The sequence below is a fragment of the Rhizophagus irregularis genome, chromosome 2 (genome assembly GCF_026210795.1).
Source record: "Rhizophagus irregularis chromosome 2, complete sequence".
Lineage (NCBI taxonomy): Eukaryota > Fungi > Glomeromycota > Glomeromycetes > Glomerales > Glomeraceae > Rhizophagus > Rhizophagus irregularis.
The window spans coordinates 5,677,942-5,700,840 of record NC_089430.1 but is presented as its reverse complement, the minus strand read 5'-3'; the positions used below and the strand labels follow the sequence as shown (position 1 = coordinate 5,700,840).

At 28.4% G+C, this 22,899-nt stretch overlaps 2 protein-coding genes across 2 annotated transcripts; both read left to right on the top strand.

The window, feature by feature from the left end:
- Positions 1 to 4,293: 4,293 nt before the first annotated feature.
- Positions 4,294 to 5,027, top strand: OCT59_012534 (uncharacterized protein; the record flags this gene model as incomplete). The annotated part of the gene is made up of 2 exons (XM_066134549.1): positions 4,294 to 4,705; positions 4,912 to 5,027. The coding sequence occupies 2 exons, from the start codon at positions 4,294 to 4,296 to the stop codon at positions 5,025 to 5,027; spliced, it is 528 nt and encodes a 175-aa protein (XP_065989804.1).
- Positions 5,028 to 19,638: 14,611 nt separating this feature from the next.
- OCT59_012533 (uncharacterized protein) lies at positions 19,639 to 21,529 on the top strand (the record flags this gene model as incomplete). Its single annotated transcript, XM_066134548.1, has 8 exons — positions 19,639 to 19,694; positions 19,937 to 19,970; positions 20,062 to 20,076; positions 20,295 to 20,516; positions 20,577 to 20,646; positions 20,714 to 20,883; positions 20,952 to 21,297; positions 21,375 to 21,529. The coding sequence occupies 8 exons, from the start codon at positions 19,639 to 19,641 to the stop codon at positions 21,527 to 21,529; spliced, it is 1,068 nt and encodes a 355-aa protein (XP_065989803.1).
- Positions 21,530 to 22,899: the final 1,370 nt, after the last annotated feature.

The window sequence follows — 22,899 nt, the reverse complement described above, 5'->3', positions numbered from 1 at the left end:
ATAGTTGTATTATAGGTTAGCGGTGAGCCTGCTGGAAAACCGGACGAGCTGTAATATTTTAAAAGGTTGACGATAAACCTGGAAATCCGTGAGTGGATGCAAACTATGGGGAAGAAGATCTATCTGGATAAATCTTTGGAAGGATTTCTCTATACAGCCAGCATCTTCGTTCAGTAGGGCGGTTACTAAAGGTGGTGGATCTGCGCCAAAGAGTGTATAAAGCCACTAGAGAAGATCAATACTGTGACATAAGGAGTAATCTGTCACCTAGCGGGATTCTTTTGGGGAAGTTTAAACTAGTTTGTAGACTAATTTTTAATTTTGTAGGATGGTTAATGTGTGTTGGCTGTATTTAGTATAGGTCTGTTTGAGTTGGTGTTAGTTAGTTCTTCGTTTAATTTAGTATAGGAATGCGTCGTATGCCCTATAAGAAATATGTATACGGAAAGGATATGTTTTGTATACATTTTATATACGTTTCTATAAATTCCATATACAAATTCAATATATTTAATAAGCAATTCATTTTTGATCATTTTTTAAAAAAACTAATGTATACAAAAAAAATCAATCATACGGAATGTATACGGAATTTTTAAACTTAATATTTTTAGAAAATAATTTTACAAAAATCTCGTATCATAACATGAGATCACATGATTGTTTATTGTTTTGTTATGATACATTTTTTGTTTTTTATATAAACTCTTACTTTGATGAGTTTGATCTTCCGATCTTCCTTTCTGTCTTTCCTTTTCTTCTCTTTTCTCTTGTCTTATTTTTGTTATTTTTTTCTAAATTTTTCTTCTTTTTTTGTCACCCCCTTTTTAAAAAAAAATTTTTTTTTTCGTACCTCACTTTAAAAATTTTTCTTTTTCATCACTCTCCTTTAAAAAAAAAATTTTTTTTCGTCACTCCCTTAAAAAAAAAAATTTTTTTGATTTTATTCTTTTATTCCCACTCTTCTAAAAATTTTCTTTTTTCTATTTCTATTTCCTCTTTATAAAAAATTTTTTATTTTTCTAACTTTGACGTCCTCCCTTTAAAAAAAAAATTTTTTTTAACTCTCCTAACTTCGTTACCCTCTTTTTAAAAAAATATTTTTTTTTTGATTTATTCTTTACTATTCCCCTTTCTTTTTTATTTATATTTATCCCTTTTTTTTATTTCATAGGCCAGCAGATTTTTTTTTGAGAAGATTCAGTTTTTTTGTTGATCAGTTTGGGAGTCCTTTCCTTTTTGTAGGATTGTTCAGGATTTTTTTTCTTTTTTAGGTCAAGTTCAAATTTTCTTTTTTTTTTTTTGTAAGTTGGGTTCAGATTCTTTTCTTTTTGTAGGTTGTTTCAGTTTTGTTGCTTCAGATTCTTCTTTTTTTGTACTGTAGGTCAGTTTTGGATTTATTTTGTTGTTTTGGTTTCTTTTTCATCAGATGCTTCATAATTCTTTTCATTTATGTAGGTCAGACATTCTGGAGTTCTCTTTCTTTTTTTGTAGGAATTCTGACTTTTGGTGACTTGGACGATTGCAGATACTATATGAAGGGGGTTTTGTTTCCAATTAAGTTAGATGTTCTTTTTTGTTTTTTTTAGGTTGTTTGACTCCAAATGAACCTGAACTTATAGATAATTTTGGTTGCAATAGGTGGCCTTAATAAAGAGGGAATTTTCATAATGTATTTGTATTTTGTTTATTTTTTATTTTTTATTTAATTTAATAAAGTAAAATTAGATTTATGTAAATATAATTATAGTAAACTGTAATACAAATAGTAAATTCAGTGACCAAATCGTATAAATTTCGTGATAAAATCCATATTTTTAGTGATACAGAATTGTGCATTTTTCCGTATCCTATTATGATACGTTATTTCTAAGGAAAAAAAATCATATAAAAACTTTATAAAAAACGTATCCAATTTTTTTATAGGGATGGATAGAAGGGAAGGTTTTAGTTCTATGGTCTGTTATTCTTTATTATTCTTTATTTATTGTTTATGGGTTCGTTATGTAGCAGGTAATGGCGCTACAATTTCATCATTTGGGACGAAGGTGAGGTAAAGCGGGAGGTACATGGTATGTGCTGAACGCAATGGTTTATTTTTTGTCTGTTTGTATGTTCTCTATCATATGAATAATAAAGATATTCCTTTTACTCAAAAAAAAAAAATTCAATTAAAGTATACCTGTGAACATAAGTACAGTCGTAACGTCCGCATAGTAAAAATAGAAGATTTTAAGCTATATACATATTATTTATATTTCTTTTAGTAATTATTTCTAAATTTTATATTACTTTAATGCTAATATCATATTTTTTTAGAAAAGTGATATTTAAACTTTGTAAACTTTGGGAAAGTTAAAATGCAAGAGCTATTTTAATTATAATGTAAAAAAGTTTTTTTTATATGTTTTAGATCCGAAAAAAAGATTTTACATATAAAAATAAATAATTTCAAGATGCATAAATATTTATATTTCGTTTAACAATTATTTCTAAATTTTATATAATTTTAAAGTCAATATCATATTCTTTTAAATAAATGATATTTGAACATTGGGAAAGTCAAAATGCAAGAACCGTTTTAATTTATAAAATTTAAATTGAGGATAATGATCAAGGAAAATTTGACAATAAAATAGTAAACAACCTGGTAAAAAAACCTAACCTATTGTGACAATGCATCATTCTACATTTGGAAAGAAATTTATATATGTAATTTACTATGTAATTGTGAATCGGGCGTTACTTTCCGACGCGACTGTACATCATATAGCCATCACATATATATATATCACGTGTTATGTATCTTTTTTAATAACCCGACTAGCCAAGTAACTCGAGTACCTGACAATCCTGACAATAAAAATTTTCAAGTGTCCACTATATTTCGAATTTTGCTGTAAAAGTGTTTAACATAGTATGTGCTAGTTTTTATTAACTTAGCTTTTAAAAAAAAAGAGAAAAAAGATCTTTTTTACAAACAAAAGGTAATCACATGACGATCACTAATGTATCCCTTTGAATTTGATTGGCTCAGTTAAATTGATTTTCGTGTAACATCTATCAGAGAAAAAAACAAATTCTATGTAAAAATTGATAATTTGCAAATATTCAAAATTTGCAATAAGTAATTTTTGGTTTTCAGAGATTTTAATTTGAGTTTCTTTAATAATTTATTCATTTTGGGAGATAGAAGAGGGATAAATTAATTTTACTTTTATCAGAGGTTAACTTAAAATTAATTCACCAAAGGTGAATTTAATTTTTTTATTATTACTCAATTTCGGAGCAATCATACTATCAGTAATATTTTGGAAATATAGATTGAAGTAATTAAGTTTACTGTTTTAAATATAAGTAAATTGATACATTTGCATTTTTTAAAGGTTGGTCAGTAAGATATCTTTATGTATTTCTGATTTTAATCAATTTAAATGTACTAAAAAGCCAGGAATGAATTGTAAACAAGCTAAATCACACCATCGCCCAGATAAGAAAAGAAAAGGAGGCAACGAATAAGAACATGGACAAAACTGAGAACAAGAAGGAGAGCACGCCTAAAAAATTAAAAAAAGCAAACGATCTCCAAAAAAGAAAAAATTGGAGCCGATAATGGATATTCCGATTCTAGCAGATGATCTTGGAGATAAAGATAAAGAAAAAGCACGTGACTTATTTTTTTTATAATGTGCCAAAATATTGGACCGAGGTGGATATCAGGATGAACCTATCGAAAATAGGGAAAGTTTTCAGGATACAAGTGAGACAACAATACAAATACAAATCAGTAAGGGCACAAATATTGTTGAACGAAAATTTGAGTTAACATTCAATAAAGGCATTTTCGGAATTTGTATTAGCAAACATTTTATAAGATGGTACAACGCAGGGAGTGGTTTAAAGATGAGACAGGACCAGGATAAATGGCAATTGATCAGAGACCTAACTAAAGATGAAATGGAGGAATTTAAAAAAGGAGAAGACAACGGATATGATTTTTTGAAGAAATTGCAACAGGAATATACTGCTGCTTTTATTAAAATTATCAAGATCACACAAAATTGTAAAGTGATAGGATATTTTAGTAATCACAATATGATGGAGAAAGCGGTTGAACTTTCATTGAAGAAGAATAATTTAGCATTGGTATGGATGGTGCGTAACTTCAAGATGGTCTTCAAGAGTGGAAAAAGCGAGAAGGTAATACCCTCACGCAAATCAACACCACTACCACAAAATTATATCCCAGAGGTAAATGTTTCTTTACTGCAAACACCTCCTAATTGAATTTATATGGAGTTAGCAAATATGGCGTCAAGAAACAACAAAAATTCTTTACCTCTTATCAAGAGAAACAAGAACAAGAACAAGAAGACCATTTTGGAGGAAGAGGAAGTTGTAGATATGATTAAAGGTTGGCAGATCAGAGAGAAGAAAGAAGAGGAATCAGAAAGTGATGATGAAAATTTTGGAATTAATTTGATGGAAAAAACAGCTAATAAACCCCTAAAACGTGATAATGTAGCAACGGATGAAATTGTAGATATTATAAGAGATTATCAAACGGATAGAATCATTTATAATTCAAAAAAAGAAGCAAATAAGTCCGAAAAAGAATTAAGGGAACGTTTGACCATTTTGGAAGAAATATTTGAGGTGACATCTAATATGATGGAATGGGAACATATATATACACCTTCAAGCAGTAATGGACGTGAAAAAAGAGAACGGTTTCTCCGTCGGAGATGTATCACATAAATTAAAGATTGGGCGATGCAAATAAATAATTTCCTTCTTTTGGGTAATAGAATCATCAGTCACGCAGAGTAAAACAAGATTTTGCAGGAATATATGAAGCTCAATGATGATTTCACAAATAAACTAAAGGAGGAGCACCGTACTGATGGACAGATGAAAAAGAGACTGGAGAGAAATGGCCAAACCCAGCTTCACCATTAGCTGTTGAGATTACAAGGAAGAAAGAAGATGGTGAGAAGGATAGGAAGAAGAAGCAACGTGAAGATTAAGAAGGGCACGACCAACAAGAGAATTATTGTTAATTGAAGTCACGTGATTTCACGTAAAAAATATTACCAATAATAAATTTTAGAATATATGTAATTTAATAGTTTAGTTTACTAACTTTATTTTTTGTAGGGTTATGGGAGAAAAGATTGAATAATTGTTTACTGGGTATGGAGCCGTTGGGACTCATCTATTTTTATAGCGTTAGGCTTCAGTCTTTATTACAAATTTTCACTTATTTTTCCCTACGTAATATAGAGCAAATTTTAGTTAGGTCTCATCTTAGTTTAGTTTTTTTTTTTCTCATCAAGGATTAGGAACGGGTTTGCTTTTCTTTTATATTTATTATTTTATTATTTTTGTTTTTATTAGGATAGATATACTCGATATACTCTCTGCTATAGAGGCGTTTCATGTTTGCACGAGCGTTTCTAGGTATCTATACTTATGGCGCAAATTATGTTGTCCTAATAAAAGATGCGTTACAGGTTTTTTTTTTTAAAAAAAAGTTAAAATCTAGAAAAAGAAAGATTATTATCAAAGACGTCATAAAAAATAAATATACAATAAAAAACAAAAACCTTCCTTCTGCCAAAACCTTAAAATAAAAGAAGCACCAAAATCTACAAAGAAGAAGAACAGATGTTAGTAATTAAGATAGAAAGATAAAATAAGAATAAAATAGAACACCTACCCAGAAATTGACAAAACCTAAAAAAGAAACACGAAAGAGCCACTGAAACCCCCAAAAAAAAAGAAATTGAAGCCTACATCTATAAAAAAGAAAGGAGAAAGTTAATAACAAAGACAAAAAATATAAGAAAGACCAGAAGAAATGACACCCACTTCCATTTCCAGGGAGAATCGGCAAACCCTAGAAGAGAAAAATGAGAAAAATGTTAATAAATAAAGTTCGTTAAAATAAAATAATCAAAGAAAAAAAACTAATTACCATACCAAAATTCCATTTCTCAAAGAGACCTTAGAGAAACGCCTAGATGAAGAAAGTAAACGAACTGTTAGAAAATGTTCGTTAAAACAAAAGCAATTAAAGAAAAAAATTTAAATAGCTTACCGAAATTTCACGTCCAAGGAGACTGAAAGAACCATCTAAGAAAACTAAGAAAAAAAACTGAAACGTTAGAAAACGTTTTGTTAAAATAGATAATTAAGAAAAAAAATTTTCCCACCATATTCCCACATAAAAAAAAGTAAGAAAAACAACTATTAGAGATCATTCATTAAAATGAAACATTAAAAAAAAAAGACAAACTTATTGGAAATTTGCACCTAAGGAGAGAAACGCTTAAGATTTCTTCAACAAAAAGTGTGGGAAAAGCGGGAAAGGAGAAAGAAAAGAGAATTTATATATATTTATTTATGCGTTTCTAGTACATATTTACTCTAGATAACTAGACAAATTATTTATTTTGTAATGTTAATACTTATGATTGTTTTTTTATTTAGTATTATATAAATTTTTATTTTTTTTAGTATTTATTATGATTTTTCAAATATTTATAATTATAGCTTTACCACCTTTTATATACTTTGGATTACCAATAATTTGTACTTATTGTAGTAATTTTCTTAAAAAAAAATACAACGAAATAAGTCATATGTTTTACATTATATTATAAGAGTAGTTTTCAAAATATGATAATAAAATGTTTAATTACACGACAAAGATTATTTAGAAAATTTAGCGTACTATTGTTAATAATTTAGGGTTTAAATACTCTTTCAAATACATAAGTTATATAATAAACATAAACTTACAGATGAACTAGTCAAGCACAATTTTACGTTCACCGCAATGAAGTATCTAGTAATTACGATCGAACAAATCTTTTGCCAACAATTTTAACAATTTTGTAAAAAAAAGAAATTTAAATTCAATACAAAATAATTTTTTATTGGATGTATACATAAAGGTTGCTCACTTTGTTCTTTCTTTTTTTTTCGATTTTCAACACATAATTTAAGTTATAACTCACAATTAGAAAAATATTTTAATTTAAAACCGAAAATTTTCGTGATAAAATTACCGAAATAAATTTTGGACTAATTTTAATGCCGGCCAGAATTAAGTTTTAAATTGTTAATTCTGGCCGAATTAAAAATCGGCCAGAATTATTGATTTTGATGATCTTACTATTCTAATGCTACGTACTATATTTATTAATTTGATTGATGCACAATAATTAAATGATGTTGCTCAAATGATACTGAAATAAATTAGTTAAACCAATCAAGTTATAACAAATAAAATGTGGTTCTTTTAAATATGCGAAAAGTAGCTCATATTTCAAAAATAGTTAATTTGTAACGCCAATCTGTGTTAAAAAAACGTTTTAAAACAACGTGCACTTTATTATGCATACATATTTCACAAGCACTTTTATAATACATATTTCAATATAATTTGTTTAATTTTCATCATTTTCAACCCAAATATCTTCACTAATTTCTTTTAGAATTCTTAAATCTTAAAATTTTAAGAGCTACAAGGTTTACATCCTACCATTATATGATTTATTATAGATAAATCCCAAAACTAGACCAGTTGCGTTCAGCAGTAACTGAAGATGTTGGAATTGAATGGACTCAACAGGCAAGTTCATCCACGTTCATTAACTTTTCTAATGGTAGTTTTCCGTGAGACATAATTTTAAACTTAAAAGGTTGCTTAGAATACATTTATTATTAAATATTCATTAGTCTGAAACGAAGCGAAGGGACTATATAAATTTTATGTGATGACGTAGGTCACGTGGAGATTTCGTGCACGTCACCATTTTTGGTACATTAGAATGAAAAAACTTTTTATCCGGGCTCACAACGGTTTCCGTTTCCTAGTATACTTATTAGCGTAATTGATCATGCCGATCAATGTTTTAAAAGCAAAAAAAAACGCTTTTTAACTCAAACACCATACTTTTAAATCACGTGCCATCTCTACTTGCTTACGTTTACTTACTTTCAATATTTCAATGTCAATTTTGATATTTCTTTTTTTTTTACTTTCATGATTTATCATGTGTAACAGTCATGCAAATAAACAGGGCGGACATATCTATTTTATCACGGGCTTGCCGATCATTTGTTGACCAGGCGAAGCTACAGAACTTCGGGCGAAACTAGAGATTTTTAAAATACATTATTTAGGTATTCAAAGGATCAATGCCCAAAATAATCATATGGAATTTTAGATAATCAAAAAGTTACTATCATTGAATGAATGTTCATGAACTAATATTAAATCTGGCAAAATTTTATACATAAACTGTCTAAAGATTTTTTTGTTTTATTTAAATTTGTTCATTAAGCATTACGTTGTTCAAAATTCTATTAATGCTTTTATTAATGGAAAATAGACACTTTCTCGTATGTGATAAGATTGAATAATTGATCAAAATAGCAGTTGATCGGCGAATGATCGGCAATTATCAAATGATTGAAAGTTTCAGCTTGAAGCTAACTTTGGCGTTACAGTCGTTACACCTTTTTTCAATATAATTTTTTTAAAATATATTCTAGATAACCTATAGCTTACATATAAATGATCGGCGAATGATCGACATGGCAATATAAGCACGTCCTCCCTGTTTCATGCAAAAAAGTTACGCATAATGTATGAGTTTACGACAGTGGATCATTTCTATAAATACCATCCATTTAAACTCAGCAATTACGGAATATCTCTAGCGAGCTCCGTTAAAATCAACAAAATAAAGTTATTGTAAAGAATGTCAAAAGAAACGAAAGAAACTGAACTCAAAGAGTCAAATATTTATATTGATTGGTTAGAAAAATCAATTGATGATGAACACATCAATTATTACAATTATTCAGAATTTAAAAGTTTAAAACTGTTAGGAAGTGGTGCGTGTGGCAGTGTTTCTCGTGCTAATTGGAAAAATAGTTTGTTCGCTTTAAAATCTTTCAGTAATGATTATGAAACGCTTAAAGTTGTTGTCAATGAGGTATATTATATAATATTGTAATCTTGAATCTTTGTAATTTTTAAAGCTTAAATTTATTAAATTTTTTATAGATAAAATTGCAAAAAAAAGTAGATTTTCATGAGAATATCTTACGACTCTGTGGCATTACAAAGATAGAAACTGGCAAGTATTAGGATGTATTATTTAATTTAATATGTAATCTGTATGATTAATTACTTATTTTCTTCACACGTTGTATTTAGAAAAAAAATATTCGTTAGTTTTAGAATATGCTGACAGCGGCACATTAAGAGCTTATTTAAACAAACAATTTCATGAACTTGATTGGAATGACAAATATTTGTTATCATTTCAATTATCTAGTGCAGTTGCATTTTTACATGAAAATGATATTATCCACCGCGATCTGGTATAGTTAAATTTTTAAATATATATTAGTTTTTCAATAATAGTATGTGCTGAATAAATTTTCTTCATATACTTATAGCATGCAGATAATGTGCTTGTACATCAAAAAAAGATAAAGTTGGCAGACTTCGGATTGTCAGAAAAAATTGCTAATGCGTCAAGTAATACATCAAAAATATTCGGTGTAATACCTTTTATTGACCCAAAAAAATTAAATGACCATAGTTACGAATTAAACAAAAAATCCGATGTGTATAGTTATGGAGTATTAATGTGGCAAGTTTCAAGCGGAAAACAACCATTTTGTAATCATAAGTATGACGGAAATTTATCCTTATCTATAGTAAATGGTAAACGAGAAGAAATTATTAATAATACTCCCCTTGAATATGGTAATTTATATACAGGTAATGATTTTACACAATATTTTGTTTTAAATGGGAATGTATGAATAATACTAATTTATTTTAATAATTAGAATGCTGGGAAAATGAGCCAGATAAGCGTCCTGATATGCAAAAGGTTGTTTTAGTTCTAAAATCAATAGTTTTTCCTGATCAAGATCTTAAAACTAATAACTATAAAGATGACCAAGAAACTTTAGACATAAATGGTGATTCAGATATAAATTATGACTTATATATAAATGAAGATATAAATAATGATAGTGTCGATTCAGATATTCATGATGATTTCGATATAAATAATAGTTTAGACATTAATAACAATTCAAATTTGGATAATATATTAAATTTCATGAGTTATGGAAATAGTTTGCCAAATCAAGTATATAGCCAATCAACAGGAATATTTGCTAGAAATAATCAATCAAATATATCAATTCAAACGAGTTTATCAAAGGATTCATTTGAATCAACAGTTAATAATATCAATAATTTATTGATTGAAAGATTAATTACAGTTATTATTAAAAAACATGATAAGGGTTATACTTTTGATCAAATTGAACAACAAATTCATCAAATAACACTGCAGTTTAGCCAAATTACAAATGATCTCATTAATTGGCTTTCAATAAATCAAGATAAATCAGATTATATTTGGCTTTATGGATTATTTTATTATTATGGCATTGGAATAGAAGAAAATGACGAAAAAGCATTTGAATTATTTTCAAAAGCAGCAGAAAATAACTATTCAATAGCACAAGTTTATCTTGCTAAATGTTATAATGATGGATATGGAATTGAAGAAAATAAAAATCTGGCATTCAATTGGTATCAAAAAGGTGCAGAAAATAAAAGTATTGTTGGACAATTTTATTTAGGATATTGCTATGAATTTAATATTGGAACTAAGAATAATGAAAATAAATTTATTGAATGGTATCAAAAAGCAGCTGATAATGGAAATATAACTGCAAAACTTTATCTAGCAAATTGCTATAGATTAGGAAAAGGAATTAAAAAAAATGAATCTAAAGCATTTGAATATTATCAAATATTAGTAGAGAAAGAAATCACAGATGCTCAATATCAATTTGGAAATTGTTATTTTTATGGAGTTGGAATAGAAATTAATAGAGAACAAGCTTTTAATTGGTATGAGAAAGCAGCAAATAATGGAAATATTATCGCCAAATGCATTCTTGGACAAAATAAAAATGCAGAAATAAAAATTCATAAAACAATATATTTTGAAGGATTAAGACGAATTGGAATTAATAATTATAATGGTACTGGAACAAAACAAAATTATAAAAAAGCAATTTATTATTTTCAAAAAGCAGCAGAAAATGGACATAAAATTGCGCAATGTGATTTAGGTGATTGCTATAGAAAAGGTAAAGGTGTGAAAAAAAATAATAGAAAAGCTTTTAAATTATATCAAAAATCAGCTGAACAAGGATATTTAGCTGCACAATTTAAACTTGGATATTGCTATGAAAAAGGAATTGGAACTGAAGTTAATGAAACAAAAGCATTTGAATTATATAAATTAACAGCAAATAAAGGGCATATTTCTGCGCAAATCAATCTTGGATATTGTTATGATAATGGAATTGGAACTGAAGTTAATAAATCAAAAGCATTTGAATTATGTAAATTAGCTGCAGAAAAAGGGCATATTAATGCACAATATAATCTTGGATATTGTTATGAAAAAGGAATTGGAACTGAAGTTAATAAATTAAAAGCATTTGAATTATATAAATCAGCAGCAGAAGAAGGACAAATTAATGCAAAATATAGTCTTGGATATTGTTATAATGAAGGAATTGGAACTGAAGTTAATAAATCAAAAGCATTTGAATTATATAAATCAGCAGCAGAAGAAGGACAAATTAATGCACAATATAATCTTGGATATTGTTATGAAAAAGGAATTGGAACTGAAGTTAATAAATTAAAAGCATTTGAATTATATAAATCAGCAGCAGAAGAAGGACAAATTAATGCAAAATATAGTCTTGGATATTGTTATAATGAAGGAATTGGAACTGAAGTTAATAAATCAAAAGCATTTGAATTATATAAATTAGCAGCAGAAAAAGGGCATTTAAATGCACAATATAAGCTTGGATGTTGTTATAATGAAGGAATTGGAACTGAAGTTAATAAAATAAAAGCATTTGAATTATATAAATTAGTAGCAGAAAAAGGGCATTTAAATGCACAATATGAGCTTGGATATTGTTATGATAAAGGAATTGGAACTGAAGTTAATAAATCAAAAGCATTTGAATTATATAAATTAGCAGCAGAAAAAGGACATATTGCCGCGCAAGACAATCTTGGATATTCATATCAATATAGTGAAGGTACAGAAAAGGATTTAAACAAAGCTATTTACTGGTATAACAAAGCTGCAGATAAAGGACACATTACTGCACAATATAATCTTGGATATTGTTATGATAAAGGAATTGGAATTGAAGTTAATAAATCAAAAGCATTTAAATTATATAAATTAGCTGCGGAAAAAGGACATATTACTGCACAAAACAATTTAGGACATTCATATCAATATGGTAAAGGTACAGAAAAGAATTTAGACAAAGCTATTTACTGGTATAATAAAGCAGTAGAAAAAGGACAAATTAATGCACAATATAATCTTGGGCAATGTTATGAAAAAGGAATTGGAACTGAAGTTAATAAATCAAAAGCATTTAAATTATATAAATTAGCAGCAGAAAAAGGACATATTACCGCACAAATCAATCTTGGATATTGTTATAAAGAAGGAATTGGAACTGTAGTCAACAAATCAAAAGCATTTGAATTATATAAATCAGCAGCAGAAAAAGGACATTTAAATGCACAAAATAATCTTGGACATTTATATCAATATGGTAAAGGAACAGAAATTGATTTAAATAAAGCCTTTTATTGGTATAGCAAAGTAGCAGAAAGTGGTAATGAAATAGCACAAAATAATCTTGGATATTTATATCAATATGGTGAAGGTACAGAAAAGGATTTAGACAAAGCTATTTACTGGTATAATAAAGCAGCAGAAAAAGGACAAATTAATGCACAATATAGTCTTGGAAATTTATATAAATGTGGTGAAGAGATAGAAAAAGATTTAGATAAAGCTATTTTCTGGTATAGAAAGGCAGCAGAAAGTGGTAATGAAGCAGCACAATTTAACCTTGGATGTTGTTATGAAAAAGGAATTGGAACTGAAGTTAATAAATCAAAAGCATTTGAATTATATAAATTAGCAGCAGAAAAAGGACATATAACTGCACAAAACAATCTTGGATATTCATATCAATATGGTGAAGGTACAGAAAAGGATTCAGACAAAGCTATTTATTGGTATAACAAAGCAGCGGAAAATGGAAATAAGGTAGCACAGTTTAATCTTGGATATTGTTATGATAAAGGAATTGGAACTGAAGTTAATAAAACAAAAGCATTTGAATTATATAAATTAGCAGCAGAAAAGGGGCATATTACGGCACAAAATAATCTTGGATATTCATATCATCATGGTAAAGGAACAGAAATGGATTTGGACAAAGCAATTTATTGGTATAGTAAAGCAGCAGAAAGTGGTAATGAAGTAGCACAAAACAATCTTGGATATTTGTATCAATATAGTGAAGGTATAGAAAAGGATTTAGACAAAGCTATTTATTGGTATAACAAAGCAGTAGAAAGTGGTAATGAAGCAGCACAATTTAACCTTGGATATTGTTATGATAAAGGAATTGGAACTGAAGTTAATAAATCAAGAGCATTTGAATTATATAAATTAGCAGCAGAAAAAGGACATATTACTGCACAAAACAATTTTGGATATTTATATCAATATGGTAAAGGTACAGAAAAGAATTTAGATAAAGCTATTTACTGGTATAACAAAGCAGTAGAAAAAGGACAAATTAATGCACAATATAATCTTGGGCATTGCTATGAAAAAGGAATTGGGACTGAAGTTAATAAAACAAAAGCATTTGAATTATATAAATCTGCAGCAGAAAAAGGCCATATTGATGCACAATACAATCTTGGATATTATTATGATAATGGAATTGGAACTGAAGTTAATAAAACAAAAGCATTTGAATTTTATAAATCAGCAGCAGAAGAAGGACAAACTAATGCACAATATTATTTTGGATGTTGTTATTATTTTGGAACTGGAACTGAAACTAATAAAGCAAAAGCATTTGAATTATATAAAATAGCAGCAGAAAAAGGCCATTTGGATGCACAATATCAACTTGGATATTGTTATGATGAAGGAATTGGAACTGAAGTTAATAAATCAAAAGCATTTGAATTATATAAAATAGCTGCAGATCAAGGTTATTTAAATGCACAATATAATCTTGGATATTGTTATAATAAAGGATTTGGAACTGAAGTTAACAAAATAAAAGCATTTGAATTATATAAATTAGCAGCAGAAAAAGGGCATATTACTGCACAAAATGATCTTGGATATTCATATCAATATGGTAAAGGGATAGAAAAGGATTTAGACAAAGCCATTTATTGGTATAATAAAGCAGCAGAAAGTGGTAATGAAGTAGCACAATTTAACCTTGGAAATTGTTATGAAGAAGGAATTGGAACTGAAGTTAACAAAACAAAAGCATTTGAATTATATAAAGTAGCAGCAGAAAAAGGGCGTATGACTGCACAATATCAACTTGGGTATTGTTATGATAATGGAATTGGAACTGAATTTAACAAAACAAAAGCATTTGAGTTATATAAAATTGCAGCAGAAAAAGGGCATATGACTGCACAATATCAACTTGGATATTGTTATGATAAAGGAATTGGAACTGGAGTTAACAAAACAAAAGCATTTGGATTATATAAATCAGCAGCAGAAAAAGGGCATATAAATGCACAAAACCATCTTGGATATTCATATCAATATGGTAAAGGTACAGAAATGGATTTAAATAAAGCCATTTATTGGTATTATAAAGCAGCAGAAAGTGGTAATGAAGCAGCGCAATTTAACCTTGGATGTTGTTATGAAAAAGGAATTGGAACTGAAGTCAACAAAACAAAAGCATTTGAATTATATAAAATAGTTGCAGAAAAAAATATTTCAGCTGCACAATGTCGACTTGGATATTGTTATGAATTAGGAATTGGAACTGAAGTTAACAAATCAAAAGCATTTGAATTGTATAAATCAGCAGCAGAAAAAGGTTATATTACTGCACAAAATAACCTTGGATATTTATACCAATGTGGTGAAGGGATAGAAAAGGATTTAGTCAAAGCCATTTATTGGCATAATAAAGCGGCAGAAAGTGGTGATAAAGCAGCACAATTTAACCTTGGAAATTGTTATAAAAAGAAATAGCATTTGAATTATACATGTAATGGCTGAAAAAGACCATTTAGAACTTGGATATTATTATGAAGAATGAATTGGAACTTATGTAATAAATCATAAGCATTCTTTTATTAGTTATTATTATAACAAAATAAATTTGAATTTTTTTATGAAAGTTGTGAAATTACAGAAAAGGAGTTATATTAATCCATTTAATGGTATAATAACCAAAGTGACAATTTAATAAATAGAAATTTCACCACTATTTTACTGCTTTTCAATGTCAATAAAGACAAAAAATTTTATTTACTTTTTTTTTGTTAATAACGCGCATTTTTTTATTATAATGAATTTAGGAATAAATTACATATAAAAAACAAAAAGTACAATTGACATAACACTAACTAATATCACTTAGGTTATTCTATCTACTAACCCGTCTGAGATGGAAGTAGACACCTATTATACCTACTTACTAAACTATACTATGGACTACATATGGCTGTTACTAACTATTCTATATACAAATGAGTGATACAAGTAGTTATAAAATCAAAAAAAAATATCAGAACACAGAAAAATAAAATTAATATTTCCATTTGACAAAATGTATCGATGCTAGCCGGATTTCTATGCTGACTATGTTATCTTTATACCTTTTCCATCTTAGGAATCCTAACTCTACTAGGACCCAGAAATATATATAAAAGGGTCAGGTTTGAGTTTGCGTATTTTGAACTAAAAAAATCATGAAAATATTTCCTTTTTTAGATAATTTTCGATAATGCCAGTTGGAATTTTATTTCCTATTATAGGGCACGGCTAAAGCGGGGCAGGGCTGCAGTGGCTCAAAAAATTTTGTACTGGATTCTCCTGATGGCACATAGCGGGAAAATATTTACCTACAGTGGCCCAGCTCGTCACAACAGTGTTGCTGTGGCGTGGCAGAGCTGGTCCTTCGTGACAGTGAGACTTGTTCCAGCACTCGCCACACCCACTAAGGACCTCCCAAGCTCAGCCACAGCTCAACGTTGTGCCGGCTGGACACCACGGGTAAATATTTTACCGCATGTGCCACATCGGGGGAATCTGGAAAATTTTTTGAGCCACATTAGCTCCGCTTTAGCCATGCCCTATTATAGTAACTGACTGGCATTATCATAATTCTGGCCCTGAAAAAATTTTTTTCATCACCAGACCCCTATATATATATTTCTGGGTACTACTCTACTTTTCCAAAATTTTGTTTGGTTTAATGAATGGTTAATTACATTATTTGTTTACCATTCAAATCATCTGATTCTGCAACTTTCCCGTTTTCCTTCGTAATCAGCTGCACTATTTAATGTTTTAATCTATTGATCTAATATTGGCAGCCATAAAAAATGTTTCCTTAATTGATCGCGGTAAAGATCTATGTGTGTAACCATGTGACTTCGCCGAATAAAAATTTGTTTACTTTTATTAACATTTATTATAAAATGATATGTAATAATAATTTGCTGATAAGAATTTATATTCTAAAAAAAAATTATCCTATAAATTTTGTCCAAAGCTAGGGATGGCAACGGTCACGGTCATTAACCGGTTATGACCGGTCATGACCGTGACCGATATCGGTCGGTCAAAGACCTCTGACCGACCGTTTGACCTACCGGTCTGACCGACCGGTTAACCGACCGTTTGACCGACCGTTTGACCGATCCTGAAAACGTTTGCGAAATAGAAAAAATGTTTCACAAACGTTTTTTTAATTATTTTAATAGAAAACGTTGCGAAAACGTTTTTTATTAAGTATTTCAATTAAATTACGTTTCGCAAACGTTTTCAGGATTGGTTAACCAGTTGGTCAAACGGTCGGTTAACCGGTCGGTCAGACCGGTCGGTCAAACGGTCGGTCGGTCGGTCAAAGGTTCTTGACCGGTTATGACCGACCGATGACCGACCATGACCGACCGTTGCCATCCCTATCCAAAGCCACTGTTCTCGTTTCTTTCATTAAAAACGCGCATGATAAATGTTACACAATGATAAAAATAGTAATATCTGTGCCACTGATGTGGCTTCCTGATGGGTTTGTAGGGGTTACCATCATAGTAAGTTAAAAGATTGATATCGATCATGCAACACAGCCAGAAAATAGTTCTACAGTTAATTTTTATTAAAAATAAGTACAAAATACCATTAATATATCAACACAAGTGTATATTTAACGAAATATCACTGGCTTTTTTGATAAAATTTACCTATTTTTGATATCTTCTTTTATTTCCCAGACTTCTTCCATTGTTGACTCTGTCAAGTCTAAATTTGGTATATAAAAATATAAAATATCATTATGATTATGAAACATTATATATTCATAGCAAAAAGTCATTCTATCAAAAAATAGATTTAAACTTTTTGTATATTGTTTCTGCATACGGATATTTAAAATACTTAAAGGTAAAAAATCTAGTCTCACTTCCAGTTCTCACAAGAGAAATCCGTGCCCAGCATGTAATTCATCCATATCTTGTTGTATCAAAGAGCCGGAATACGTTATTTTAACAGTTAATATAATAAGTTATTTACTTTTTTTGCGAAACCTGTTTTTAATCATGTATGAATATCACACCTGTAATTGTATTAATCTCTTTTCTTCGATCTTTTTATTAGTAGAATAAAATTCTTAATAATAACATATAATTTACTTTTTTAAGAGTTATTGTATAAAAAGTTCAAAAAAGTTATTTATGATCGTATCAAAAATAAATAATTATTATTAATATAGTAAATAAAATTATTATTATGAAAGTAATATCAATCAAATTAACAATATATTGTTGAACATATGTATAATCCATTTTTTTTCTTACCTCCATCTTTAGATTCTCATTTTTAAAAAGGAAAAATATAAATTTTCTTCACATTTCAAAAAGAAAATTATAATTATTATTTATGAATTATATATTAATCAAAAAATAAATATAAGATAAATAATTTTTCAGACAAAATTTAAAACCTCTATTTTTGATACATTCTTTCAAAGTCATTAGAAACAAGTATAGATTGCAATCAAAAAAATCAAACTATCAATAAGTTGCCGTTATCATAAAATTAATGACATGTATGACCATTCTGTGAGGTAAAAAATTTCTCCGTCGGAGATTTTATTCAAAGTAGTCTCCATATGTATTACTAATTGTTTGTTCTTTTCGGTGTCACTTTCACCCTTTGAGTTCAAATTGTTACGACGATGAAATTTTTTTGATACTCTACTCGAAGGGTACAAAGCATTACATAATAATTACTATTAGTACTAAAATAATATGTAATCTTTTTTTTTTGCCAAGATTATTAACGGGAAACTATCTTGTTGAATAAGATAAACTTACGAAAATAATACTCTTTGACATTTATTGACACTAATTATAACCAATACTCAGTTGTGTCATCTAAGACGATACATAAACTTATTGTCATTAGTAAAAACGTAAATAGACTCGGTATCTTCTGTCCCATCTAATCTTACTACAACTGTAGGCAGGCAGGAATGTGAATTATATACACAGCTTTTGTCGACAAAAACATATGCCAACTGCGTGTAATTTTGATATTAGGATTTCCCTTAAACAGTAATGTGTAGAAATACGGAAGGAAGGCTCATTTGCCCTGTAAAAAAATTTATTTGTAATTTCTGTAAAACTCCATAAATATGATACAGTTACGGAAATATAAAAAAACACGGAATAAATTTTTTATGGGGTTGTATAACAAATTGCAAATAAAAGAATATAAAGATTATATCGACCATTTCCTTTTTAGAAATAAACATTTATGATCACGGGAATAATATATTTGTTATTCAGGGCGGGAATTACAGATTCGGTTATTGCATAAATGTAAAATTTTTCTGAACCAATTTTTCTAGTTTTAGTTTTGCAGTTTCGGAAACTAGTGAAGTTTGGACAGCAACACTAAACGTAACGTAACGTAACGATTAGCATTCCTAGCAGTATTCCCAGCTGGGATTTTTGTAATTTTGCTACTATTTATACGTTTAGCCCAAATTATTGTCGATCTAAAAAAAATTTTTTTAATTGACAGGTTGAACAAAATAGTATATAAAACTAGTTGGTTTTATGCCTAAACTTTCATTATCAATTTATCATGTTTTTAATATTTATAATAATGTACTTATTGTCAAAATTTTATATTTCTCAAATTTTAAAAATTGGCATAATTCAGGCAAAATTCATAGTGCCGGCCGAAATTAAAATTTTATTTTATTTGAAATTAATAAAATATATTTGTTAAGAATCAATCGATGAAAAAATTTTTTTATACATAATCTTATCCGGATTTCGGTTTATCCGGATTTCCGGATAATCTGGATAAACGGATCAAAACACTACCATTTGTATCCAAAATAATATAAAATAGGAATAAGCCCAGATAATCTTTTTTATATATAGTTATGTCATCTATTCTATGCGTATATAAAGGACCAATAATCTCTATTATAACGGGCACGTTTTAATTGTCACACAAAATATGATCATCATTCCAATACCCTAGTCTTCCCCAAAAAATATCAGAAATGATATTTTTCACAACTTAAACCAATTATTTCGTTCAATAGACTGAAAATTTCTTTTTATCGTACTCAGAGTTACTGGAGTTACTAAAAAATCACCCTCAGACACTTTTTTGGTCGCTTAATACAGTATTGCTTTAGCTCTGTTTCTTAAAACAAAGAAGCAATTTTAAATAAGTAAACAGCGACAATCATCTGCAACAATTTACAAAGTAAGAAAGAAGTTTTGCTATTATTTCAATATTTTATTTTTCCATTTCTTTTATTTTCTTGTTTTTTTAACTCATATCTTGCTTTATTTAGTTGTTAAAAACAACTGTATAGTTTAGTTGACTCAAAAACTGCGCCACACAAGAAAACGAGTGGGAAAAAAGAGCGAAAAAACCCGATATTTAAATGGTTTTTTTTTTACGGCGCAGCAAAACGTTTTGTCACAGCGATAATGCAAATAATAATGCAAATAATAATGCAGATCAAATAATGCAAAATAATATTTTAGCTTAATATGGTAATTCGAATTCATTATATTGTAACAGTTGCATCTCGAAGAGGGCAAAACTAAAAATACGCTAAAGATATTACTGGATGGAGAGGTATCACAGACAATTTATTATTATGATCATCAAGGCTTTAGGGATCTTGATAAGATTGCTTCTGCGCCATCCACCTTGGTTTATAGTGCACGTTGGAAAGGTGCATCAAAGTTCGCAATTAAAAAATTCATCGGAGATTCTAGCAAAGATTCCATCGTTAATGAGGTATGTTATTGATATATTACGATAAAGCTTGTATCAATATTTACTATTTTTTATTTCTAGATTTATTTAAATAAAAAGGTTAATTCTCATCCGAATATAATTCAATTCTACGGACTTACGAAATTTCAAGGTAAATAACGATAACGATTATGCAATAAATTGAAAATGATTTTTTGACACGTTTTAATATTCTTTAGATGAAAATTACTCGCTTGTCCTTGAATACGCAGAAGGTGGAACATTGGGGAAATATTTAAGAAACGATTCTATAAGTTTTGAATGGGAAAGTCAATTAAAGTTTGCTAAGGAAATTGCAAGTGCGATTTCATGGTTACATGATGATGTGGGAATCATACACGGGGATCTCGTAAGTAAATTCCTGTTGTTTTTAAACTATAATGAAACTAATCCACTAATTAACATATCTTTTTTTAGCACTCCAACAATATCTTAATACACAAAGAATCAATAAAATTAGCAGATTTTGGACGTTCATGTATAAAAGGATCAAATTATAATACTGAAGTATGGGGTGTAATACCTTACGTGGATTCTAAAATGCTTGAAATGCTTATCCAAAAAAAACCATGTGTTTTAACTGAGAAGTCTGATATATACAGTTTGGGAGTATTATTCTGGGAATTAACAAGTCGAAAATCGCCTTTTGGTTTTGAGGAAAAAAGTCAGAAACACGACTGTTCTCTCATTAATATCATTAGTAAAAGTGCTAGAGAAGGACCTATTAAAGACACAAATGATAAATTTGTCGTACTTTATGAAAGTATGTATAAGATATTAATTATGATTCTTTTCTGCAATAATATTTTTTTACAATCTATTTTTACTTTATTTTATCAGAATGTTGGCAACACGAACCAGATAATAGACCGAATATCAACGAAGTAATTTTAGAACTAAATCTTATTAACCCTGAAAACAAGGATGTATCAACTATTCCTCCCGAAGAAAATGAAGAAAATGGAAAAACGGAAAGTTTATGCTTGCCAGATTAAATCAATTTCGCGACAATCTTAAATTAATTATCCCTTAAACTGTAACTGAAAAAAATCAAACACCGAAATAACATGTAGAAAACTATTTAATGTGATAATATCCTCTTTTTATTTTTTGAAATTAGCAGACAAATTTCGCTGTAAACCGTTTAAGAAATTTTTCTTTAAATAGGGATTTTATTTTTTTGTCAAAATTTTACACGAACATTCTATTTTTATATATAGTAAAATAAAGAGTTAGATTTTTTTTACGTAATACGTAACTTCACATGTCAAGTGATAATATCTGTGTACTGTTATTGTGCAACGAAATAATGCGGATTCTTACTTAATTCTATGTGTAGGGCATGGCATGTTGTTACTTAACGGATACGTAATATTTATATAAACTAGGCGTAACCCGTCGCGTTGCGTCGGCGATGATACTTGCCCATCAAGCAAGAGAGTAGGTAATAATAACACACTTATATTTTATTTGCCATGCAGTAATGTGAATAGGTCTAGTTTCTACTAATATTATGGTGGTATTAGTAGGAAATAAATGTAGTAAATTACATAATCTATATGCTTATACAAATAACAATAAATTGTGTGCAAGTGTTATACAGTATATGAAATATTATTATTAAATGCAAATTTTATTTATCATACGAACAAAATGTTGCAGTACTGTGAAATTTACAAATTCATTACAAAAACAATTTTGTATAAGTAGTTTATTATTACATTGTTACAAAAAAAAAATTTTTTTTATCCTAAAAAATTCCATTGTAGCATTAAAAAAAATTACATCCTCTAGAAAAAAAAATATCTCACTAATTAATATGAAAAAGAAAAAATTCTCAGAAAGATTAATTATAACGATCTATTGTTATGAAAAAAAAAATGTATTCAAAAAAAAAATTCGGTTTGAAAGAAAAAAAAGCTAAACCGAAAAAGGAAAAGAGCAAAAAATTTTTCGGATTGGAAAAGAAACCAACCGGAAAAAAAAAAATTTGAAATTTGAAAAAATAAAACTAAAAAAAAAATTTGTGGGAGGAACAAAAAGAAAAATCGGGTTGAAAAAAAAACCAAAAATGAAAAAGAAAGAAAAAATAAAAAAAAATCGAAAAAAAGAAAAAAAAATTTGGGGAAAAAAAAAGGATAAAGAAAGAAATCGGTTTAAAAAAAAAAGAAATAAAGTACCGAAAAAAATTCTGAAAAAAAAAGGACAATAATTCGATCCAAAAGACCGAAAAAAAAATTCAAAAAAAATGAATATGGTCTAAAAAAAAAGACCGAAAAAAAATAATATAAGTCTTAAAAGATTATTTAATAAAAAAAAATAATAATAATTTTTCGGTTTTGGAAAAAAAACGGGAAAAGAATTA